Source organism: Anolis carolinensis, chromosome 4, assembly GCF_035594765.1.
Source record: "Anolis carolinensis isolate JA03-04 chromosome 4, rAnoCar3.1.pri, whole genome shotgun sequence".
Taxonomy (NCBI): Eukaryota; Metazoa; Chordata; class Lepidosauria; order Squamata; family Dactyloidae; genus Anolis; species Anolis carolinensis.
The window spans coordinates 5,885,513-5,895,917 of NC_085844.1; the positions used below are offsets into that span (position 1 = coordinate 5,885,513).

General features: G+C 42.0%; 1 protein-coding gene across 1 annotated transcript; it reads left to right on the plus strand.

Annotated features, from left to right (window-relative positions):
• The first annotated feature begins 7 nt into the window (after nt 1–7).
• On the plus strand, nt 8–9,246 carry LOC107983160 (lymphocyte antigen 6E). Its single transcript, XM_062979942.1, has 4 exons — nt 8–975; nt 4,458–4,568; nt 7,057–7,158; nt 8,321–9,246. Exons 2-4 carry the CDS (start codon nt 4,517–4,519, stop codon nt 8,515–8,517), a joined length of 351 nt encoding a protein of 116 aa, XP_062836012.1. The 5' UTR covers nt 8–975; nt 4,458–4,516; the 3' UTR covers nt 8,518–9,246.
• Nucleotides 9,247–10,405: the final 1,159 nt, after the last annotated feature.

Consider the following 10,405-nt stretch of genomic DNA (forward strand, 5'->3'; position numbering starts at 1 on the left):
TATATATATATATATATATAAAATTGTATTAAATTTTCAAAAATGTAATTTAAAATACTACTAACTGAAAAATAATAGGAACACAGATACTGAAATATATATATATATAAACTCCAAATACCCTGTTTCCCCTAAAATAAGACATCCCTAGAAAATAAGACCTAGTAGAGGTTTTGCTGAATTGCTAAATATAAGGCCTCCCCCGAAAGTAAGACCTAGCACAGTTTTTGTTTGGAAGCATGCCCGGCGCCCACCAAACAAAACACCATAGCATGCAGGATTGGTAAATGTACATACCAGTTGTATATGGAAATAATGCTAGTAACAAGAAATCCTTGACAGAAGTCACAGTTTGTATGGTTTAGTTATGTTGGTTTGTGATGACAACTACTGTACAGTATAGAATAAATGTTCATTTTTTTTGTTCAACAATAAATGTGAATTCTTCTTCATGGAAAAATAAGACATCCCCTGAAAATAAGACCTAGCGCATCTTTGGGAGTAAAAAATAATATAAGACACTGTCTTATTTTCGGGGAAACACGGTACAAAAATCACCCTGTAATATTCCAGGACCTGCCGCGGACCAGGACTGCCATCTGTTGAGGAGTTATGAAGGTGGAGGCATTACTTTTCATTCAACCCTCGTAGGTTGGTGGGTGTACTGGGGATGGGGAGCGATGAATCTGTCCGGGTTTTAGTCTAAGCTCTAAAGGATTTGAGCCCAGAATGGGATTAGCAGCACCTTGGATGGCTTTTAAAGTTCCATATCTACATTCCGAAATGGATTGATTGTGCCTCTGGGCCAACAACAAGACAATGGTTTGAACCCACTATTCCCAGTGTTCTGATTCCAGTGCAACAATGACCGCTGAGTCCTGTTCCAGAACAGTCACTGGACTCTGAGCCTGATGGAAATGGGGCTCTTCAAAGAAGGCAATTGGGGTGAAGGTGAAATGAAGCACCTGGTAAGAGGTAAGTGGGCTAGAATAGAAGAGTGGGTGTAGAAAAGGCATGGGCAAAGTGTTGCCGAAGGCTTTCATGGCCGGGATCACAGGGTTGTTGTATGTATTTCGGGCTGTGTGGCCATATTCCAGAAGTATTCTCTCCTGACGTTTCGCCCACATCTATGGCAGGCATCCTCAGAGGTTGTGAGGTATGGATAAACTAAGTAAGGAAAGGAAAGAATATATATCTGTGTAGAGTCCAGGGTGTGGCAAGAGTCCTTTGTCACTGGGAAGCCAGCATTAATGTTTCAGTTAATCACCCTAATTAGCATTGGAAAGGTTTTTGTCTCTTGCCTGGGGGCATCCTTTGTTAGTCATTAGCTATGCTCTGCCCTCAGAGTGTTGGTTCCCATCCACTGATCCCCAGATGGCGTAGTGGACTAAGTGACTTGAAGGTTGGGTTGCTGACCTGAAAGCTGCCAGGTTCGAATCCCACCCGGGGAGAGTGTGGACGAGCTCCCTCTTTCAGCTCCAGCTCCATGCGGGGACATGAGAGAAGCCTCCCACAAGGATGGTAAAAACATCAAAACATCCGGGCGTCCCCTGGGCAACGTCCTTGCAGACGGCCAGTTCTCTCACTCCAGAAGCAACTCAAGTTGCTCCTGACACGAAAAAAAAAAATCCACTGTTTTGATTTTAGAGTTTTTTAATACTGGTAGCCAGATTTTGTTCATTCTCATGGTTTCTTCCTTTCTGTTGAAGTTGTGCACATGCTTGTGGATTTCAATGGCTTCTCTGTGTAGTCTGACATGATAGTTGTTGGAATGGTCCAGCATTTCTGTGTTCTCAAATAATACTCTGTGTCCAGGCTGGTTCATCAAGGGCTCTGCTATGGCTGATTTCTCTGGTTCTCTGGCACTGCAGACTAATTCAACCAGTATAATAATGCTAATTAGGGTGATTAACTGAAACATTAATGCTGGCTTCCCAGTGACAAAGGACTCTTGCCACACCCTGGACTCTACACAGATATATATTCTTTCCTTTCCCTACTTAGTTTATCCATACCTCACAACCTCTGAGGATGCCTGCCATAGATGTGGGCGAAACGTCAGGAGAGAATACTTCTGGGACATGGCCACACAGCCCGAAAGACATACAACAACCCTGGCATGGGCAAACTTCAGCCCTTCAGGTGTTTTGGACTACAATTCCCACCATTCCTAACAGCCGGTAGGCTGTTAGGAATGGTGGGAGTTGTAGTCCAAAACACCTGTAGGGCCCAAGCTTGCCCATTCCTGGTATATAGGGATGGAGAAGTCTCCAGGATGTTCAGAAGTTAGGGAGAATCGGGGATTATTGACCACAGGATGAACTCCCAGGTGTAGACACGAGGTGGGGCTGTTGCTTTAATTAAAATTCCCTATACAGTATACAGTCCTGTACAATGGTTCCACCAAACACAAATGTTTTGGACTTCATTTCCCAGAATTCCTTCACTATTGGTCAAATTAATGGTGGTTTCTGGTAGTTGAAGTTCAAAACATCAGGAGGACTAAAGAAAATGGAGAAAAATAGTTTGTTGGGTTAAAATTCCTGGGTTATGCACTTTAATGTAGTTCGGCACAACTTTAACTGACATGTCGTGGGAGACATGGTGGCGTAATGGGTTCAACCTTTGTGTTGGCTGAACCACCGATATGAAGGTCGGCAGTTCGAATCTGTGAGACAGGGTGAGCTCCCATCTGTCAGACCTAGCTCCACTTGCGGGGACAAGAGAGAAGCCCCCCGCAGGATGGTAACACATCTGGACATCCCCTAGGCAACGTCTTTGAAGACAGCCAATTCTCTCACACCAGAAGCAACTTGCATTATGTTCTTGATTCGCTTCTGACACGATTTAAAAAACCCTGATATGTCTCTATGCGACGGAATCCTGGAAGTTGTAGTTTGGTTAGGCACATGCACCTCTTCAGTTCAGTTCAGTTCAGCAATTTATTACGGTCTATGACCAGAATATATGGAAATGGGCACAGATGCCCGAAAAGGAGAATCGCAGTTCCCATAAAAGTCAGATAAAAGAACAAGTTAAAAACATGCTATAACAAAAACAAATTAAAAGCAGATTATTAGCAGGGTCAGCTAATAGTAAATATCGGTCCACTAAGAGGCTCTGGAGGGGGATAGAGGGAGCATTTGCAGTATTTCAGTTATAACAGATTGCTCTGGCTACAGGCCCTGTGGGGTCAGTCATCGTCCGTCTGATGGAAATTGCTGCCGCACAGAACCTGGCGACACTATAGGTTATTGCAGAACAGGAGTCTGAGAGCAGCAGAGAGGTGTGGTATCTTTCAGTGCGTCCTGGATGTTTTAAAAGCCAAGGAGTGATGGAATTGATTCTAATATCTCTATAAAACATACACTGGAGGAGCACGTGCTCGATTGTTTTGATATGGCCAGACTCACAAGGGCATAGTCTCTCCGGAGCAGGCACCTCTTGCCAAACTCGGACTCTCAGGATTCCATTACGGCCATGTCTACTGATGTCAGAATTGGGCGCTTGCATGACCCAGAGCCTTATCACATTGGGATGTAATCCATTTATATCCCACTTTTTTTAGGATTGGATGCATACTGTATTGAGATGGGATGGATACTCTCCCCATCACACCTGATTATTACGATTACGATTCTTATGATTTGAAAAGACTGTGCTCTGACTCATCACACCTTGGAAGGCTGGCTCCTCCCAATCCATTTGAATGTCTCCTATGCCCCCCTTTTAATTTTATTTTTTAATATTGTGCAATGACATAGCCTGGAAGTTTTAAAACTACTAGCATATTGATTTTCTGATCACACACACAAAAAGCAGCACCTCGTATTAAATAAAAAACATGATTAGAATCCTGACTCCATTTCTGCGATGTCTTGCAGATTTTTTTGCTTCACTTTGTAGATTTTTTTAAAAAAATTTTATTTGATACATTCCAACAATTAACAAAATTTTTGCGATGCATGTCTTATTACAATATAAGGTAAAGGTAAAGGTTTCCCCTGACGTTAAGTCCAGTCGTGTCCGACTCTGGGGGTTGGTGCTCATCTCCATTTCTAAGCCGAAAAGCCGGTGTTGTCCATAGACATCTCCAGGTCATGTGGCCGGCATGACTGCATGGAGCGCTGTTACCTTCCCGCCAGAGCGGTACCTATTGATCTACTCACATTTGCATGTTTTCGAACTGCTAGGTTGGTAGCTGGGGCTAACAGCGGGTGCTCATTCCGCTCCCGGGATTTAAACCTGGGACCTTTCATACATAATACCAAAAGTAACTAATGCTTAAATGACATTTTAAACTATCCTTTGGAATGAATCCAACCTTGTCTTCATGGTGCCGGACCCATGTTCTGCCCTCTTCTTCCCCTGGGACACATATGCTGAGGGTGGTTTGACATTGTGGGTTTCTAGATTAAGTATTGCAATGATGATGATTTTATTTTATTTTATTTAAGGGAAGCTGGACCATCTCAAGATGGGCAGGTCCATCTCACACTGAGAGGGTTTCAAGAGTATGGCTACTCTCCCAGTCTTCTTGCTGACCATTGCCTTGGGTGCTGAGAGTGGTGAGTCTTTGGCCATTTTGGAAATAGTCTATCTTATGGGTGGACGGTCAGGAAGGACCACAAATTGGATGGAACATACAACAACATCTTACTCAGCAAGTGGCCCAGTTGGGTGGTGGGTCTCATGTTGACCTTGGCCATCAAATGTACACGTGGATTATGTTAGGGCTGAGTAAGCATGTGGTCTATGGGGTGGTGGTGTAAACAATTTCAGGTCCTCACAGTCCAAGATGAGCCATACCTAGGACTGTAATGGCAGGACAATCCCAGCACCAAAACTTGAGATCCAGGAAGGAGACTTTGTGATGTTAGAGGAAGGAGACGTTAATGTCAGAAGAGTTTTTGTTACAGGGTTTTGGATGCTATGATAGGTTGAACACCTACTACATTAAGCATTGTGATAGCATGATAAATTGAGTATCAAGCACAGTAGTAAAGTAAACCATTAGAACAAACTATGCCAAGTCAACAAATGAAGGAACACACATTGACTTCCAACCTAACAGACAGAAACAAGACAAAAGATACTGAAGTAAGAGGAAGGAACAAAATCTTATCTCTGAATCCTCCCTAAGTGTTCCAGGCACACTCAGGGTCACATCTTCACAGTTCATTAGAGGCTTGACTGATTAACCCTTTCAGTGTCAATACACACTCTGCGGATGTGATCAGGTTACATTCAAAAGCATTGCACAAAATTACATTTAAACATTCACATTACATTAATCTTACATTAACAACCCGCTCCTGAGAAAGTTGCAGAAAACAAAACTGGAAATGTCTAGGATTTTACTTTCAGCTTTATAAAGCTGTTGGCTGATCTGAGCAAAAGTACTGTATATACTCGAGTATAAGCCTAGTATTTCAGCCCTTTTTTAGGACTGAAAAAAACACCTCTTTGGCTTATACTGGGGTGAGGGTCCTGGTGGGCTTCAGGTCGGCTTACTAAAGTATATATGGTATATTTATTGGGTTGTTGTATGTCTTTCGGGCTGTGTGGCCATGTTCCAGAAGCATTCTCTCCTGACGTTTCGCCCACATCTATGGCAGGCATCCTCAGAGGTTGTGAGGTATGGAGAGAATGCTTCTGGAACATGGCCACACAGCCCGAAAGACATACAACAACCCTGTGATTCTGGCCATGAAAGCCTTCGACAACACGGTATATTTATTATTTTTCTCTATTATTATTGGTATTGTTACATTTATTATTTTACTTTATTAATTATTATTACTACATTTATTATTTTACTCTATTATTATCGTTACTTTTACATTTATTTTACTCTATTTATTATTACATTTATTATTTTACTGCATTTATTATTATTATTATTATTACATTTATTATTTCACTCTGTTATTATTAAAAGGATACATAAGCACTAGACATGTCCAAAAAATTGTTTTGAATCGTATATCGGATTTATTTCGGATTGTTCTCGCTTTTTGATACGCATTCCGAGACATTGTCTCACAGCGCAACCAGCAATGTAATTCGAACCATTGTTGGCCCATTCTCTAATTGTCTCTTAATGTTTCGTTAATTCCCCCCCCCCCCCCCCCCAAAATTTGTTTCAATATATGGTCTACAAACGGGGACAAGCAAGCCTCTTGAGGGAGAGAGAGGGTGAAGGGGCCCAGTCTGGCTGTTCCCATAGAGGGGTTTGGAGAAATAGTTAGGGTTTTGTTGCGGGTTCTTTCTCTTAGCAAAGGAATTTCTAGTTTTCAAAGTATCTTTGCACTCCTTGCCAGGGCATTGCTTGGCATGGTGGTCATTGGTCCATTTCTAATTTAAGGCATTGGGTTGAAGCTTATGGGATTACATAGCCAGAGACACCATTGATTTCCAGTGTCCTTGCTTACAAATATAGCAAGGGAATTTCTAGTTTTCAAAGTATCTTTGCACAACTTGCAAGGGCATTGCAAATTTGATGAGGATCGCTCAAGAAACGAGGGCGGGAGAGCCCTGTAAAAGGCCCCCCCCCCTCGGGTTCCTGTTTTTTGGTGATTGCACATGCGCTCCCGCCATTTTAGAAACATTTAGAATCATTATGAATTTTTGGAAATATCCAAATTTTTGGGTGAAAAATCGGAAATACTTTCTATATCGAAGCGCCAGCACCCCCTACTTTAGAAACAAGAACTGAAACATTTTTTTCATCGATCGGACATGCCTAATAAGCACATTTACATCGAAGAAGATGAAAATAATGATTTAATCAGAGTGGAACAGTCATATCTTAAATTACAGTTTGATGTAAAGATTCAAAAACATTTAAACTACTGAGGCCTCAATTAATGTAATTTTATTGGTATCTTGGCTTATACTGGAGTCAATGTTTTCCCAGGTTTTTTTGTGGTAAAATTAGGTGCTTTGGCTTATATTTGGGTCGGCTTATACTCAAATATATATGGTAAACCATGAAAGAAACAATTGCTGACAAATGAGTCAACGCGAAGGTAAACTCATCTGATTCCTTTGCAGTGCTTTCCTTGGAATGCTTCTCCTGCAACGTCAGCAAGTACATCGGTTGCACCGTGGTTGTAAATTGCACAACAACGGAAGCGTATTGCATGATGCGCACAGGTGACTGAGTTGGGGGCTTCGTGGCAGGGCAGGCAGGTGGGAATCTGAACCCCCAGTTTGGAAAAGAGGGAGAGGCTGTGCTGCTTCCTATCAAATGAAGACTCTGCTTCTTGCTGTCCTTTCAGAAATTGGTTGAATCACAGAATCATGAAGTTGGGAATGGACACAAAGAACCTTGTAGTTTGGGTAGGAGGGGCAATGTGTGGCCTTCCTAAGGTTGTTTGGGGGTCCCTACCCCTAAAATTCGGATGAATTGAAAAAAAAAATCCACCCAAATATCTCAAATGAGGCATTAGTGGAAATCTGCTTTGTTTTCAACATTTTCAGGTATGGGTTGTGTTTTGTTTTGAAAATCTAGATTTGGTCCAAACGTCAACGTCTGTTTGGTTTCCTCTTCTAAGAGAACATCCAGCTTGGGTTTAAAATCCTACCAATGTGGCAAAAGTACTAGAGGTTCTCAAAGACTGGAGCCTGGGAAAGTTTCCTTTCTGGACAACAATACAGTAGAGTCTCACTTATCCAACACTCACTTATCCAACGTTCTGGATTATCCAATGCATTTTTGTAGTCAATATTTTCAATGCATTGTGATATTTTGGTGCTAAATTCGTAAATACAGTAATTACTACATAGCATTAATGTGTAATGAACTACTTTTTCTGTCAAATTTGTTGTAAAACATGATGTTTTGGTGCTTAATTTGTAAAATCATAACCTATATTGATGTTTAATAGGCTTTTTCTTAATCTCTCCTTATTATCCAACATATTTGCTTATCCAACGTTCTGCCGGCCCGTTTATGTTGGATAAGTGAGACTCTACTGTACCTAGAATCCTAGTCAGTTGTAGAGGGAAGGAGAGTCTGGGATCTGTAGTCCAGAAAAGATACAGAGATGTTGAGAGATGATTGAAGAGCCAACACTGACATTGGTTCCATCAACTATTTGGAGATTGAAGTTTGAGCTGGAAAGTCTGGGCTTGCTGTTGGATAAGACGCATCCAGGGCACAGTTCCAATAGCAATACTAGCTGGGGGATTTTGGGAGATGTAGCTCCCCAACCCCGAGCCATTATTACATGCTTGGCCAAGACGATGTTTGGCTTTTAACCTTCTTTTCTCTTCCCATTCCCTGCTCTCTGTTTCCACTTCTTCTTATGTTTAGCTACAACCACGGACGGTTTCATCATCGAGCAAGGATGCGTGGAGGTCTGCCCCGTTGCCGTAACCACTTGGCCAGTGCTCTACACTTACATTTGCTGTCAGGAAAACTACTGCAACAGTGCTGCCAGCACAAGAAAGTCCATCTCTCTCTTCACCATAGTCATTTTCACCAAAGCATATGCTGTCCTGGAGCTCTAGCCAAAGAGGAACAAAGAGCTCAAGCTTCTACCAAAGCAGTAAACGATGAGGTTTTCTCTGTGCCGGCTTTCTCTTCCTCTGTGGTCCCCAGGACAAGCTTGTCTCCTACCATTTTTCATTTCTGGGTTGTCTAATGATTTTTCCTCCATGGTTGGAATGTATTATAGATGGGCACCCAAGATGAATGGCCACTGACTTTGCCTTCATTTTATGACTGTTTGTAGCCATGGCTGTCTCAAGTGGCTTGCATGGGTTAAGCCAATGGATTCTGCAATGGGAAATTGTTCACCAACGAACCATAGTTTATAGAGCATCTAGGGCAGAGACCCCATGGTACCAAAGAAGGCAACAATTGAATGGAAACTCTACAGAGTGGGTTGTCCTTGGGTTGACCGAAGCCACCAATATGTCCCCAATTGTCGGTCAGCTACATTTGTAGTCTCTGCAGTGTTCTCTCCCACTTCTGCTCCAAATATATGAAATGCCTTCTGCTTTGGGTCTGATCTTCCCAGAAGGCCTACTTTAGGAAGAATGACTTCTCAAGGCAATCCTTTGACCTGGGTGTGTGCAGATCTGAAGAACAAATGACGAGGGTCATTTAAACAGATAGCCAACCAAGACCTTTGCAAATAAATATTCATTATTTTTTATTAAACAAGGTAATAATATGAATGAAAATGTGTAATCAATATGTATATATGCTATAATAAATCTACCAAAAAGACGGTTCAGTTCGCTATTGATTGACTTATTGTCCCTCCTTTCTCCAATATGGAACCTACTTCAGCTCAAGATCAGGGTTAAAAGAAAATGCAAATCAAGCAATGACTAATGCAAATGTTTTAAAAGACCAGTTGATCCTATCAAAAGCATTCAACATCTATACTTCAGGTTTCATCACTATCTCACTGTAATAGTGAAGCATGGAGGAGTAACTGATAAAGGAGTTTATAGGCTTGTGCATTTTGGATAAATCCTGATCCGTTTCTGCTGGCCACATACCAATAGATCTCCATATCCTTTTCCCCATGCCTCCCAAAAATGTGTGGGTAGTCGGGTAGCTGTTTTCGGTCTGTAGCCGATAAATACGACTAGATCCACCCATTAGCAACAATGGGTGACTTGTGAGGTGTCGCACCTCAGGATAGCTTCACCTTGCTAAATACACCAGGCTGTACAACAGGTTGAAGTCTTTTGTAGTTTATTAGGAAATAGGAAATAAATAGTTCTTTAAAAGCAAAAGTAAGTTCCAAAAGATAGTTGCAAAACAAGGCTTTAAAGGATAATCCAAGAAACATAAAGCATAAAACAAGGCTCCATTGATGCATGGCAAAGTCCCATGAACATGAACACATCAGGCTGCAAGATAATCCAGGAAAGCAAGAGCTTGCTTCATGACTTGAGCGAGAAGTTGCTTTGACAAAGATTTCTCTCTCAGCACACTATTTTAATACCCTTTGCATAGCATAAAAGCATTTCTTTGGCCTCTGACCTCCCTCTTGTTTGCTATTCTAGCACTCCTGAGAATCCTGAATTCCAAACAGCCAGCTCAATCTAAAGATTCCATTTTATCAAGGCCGGCCAGCTCGTTAGTGTTATCATCTGTCTGCATGCTATCAGTCTGAGAGCTGTCCTCCCTTCCTGGGGCAATTTGCACCTGGCTACCTTCAGTATCATCAACACCATTCCCTGCCAAGGGAAGGCCTCCCTGTTCCTCATCTTCCACAGCAGGAACACTCTGAACCTGAATCCCATAATTCCCATCACAGTCATTTTGAAACTGAATGCCATCATCTTGAACCTGAATCCCATAATCCCCATCAGAGTCACTCTGAGGCTCCAGCTGCGTCACAACACGAGGTTCCCCTTTCTATTCCTGGAACTCTTT

Coding starts and splice junctions, on each gene's coding strand:
- LOC107983160 (XM_062979942.1), top strand. CDS start 4,517: ATGGCTACTCTCCCAGTCTTCTTGCTGACCATTGCCTTGGGTGCTGAG. Junction 4,569..7,056: donor TGCCTTGGGTGCTGAGAGTG/GTGAGTCTTTGG, acceptor ATTCCTTTGCAG/TGCTTTCCTTGGAATGCTTC. Junction 7,159..8,320: donor GTATTGCATGATGCGCACAG/GTGACTGAGTTG, acceptor TCTTATGTTTAG/CTACAACCACGGACGGTTTC.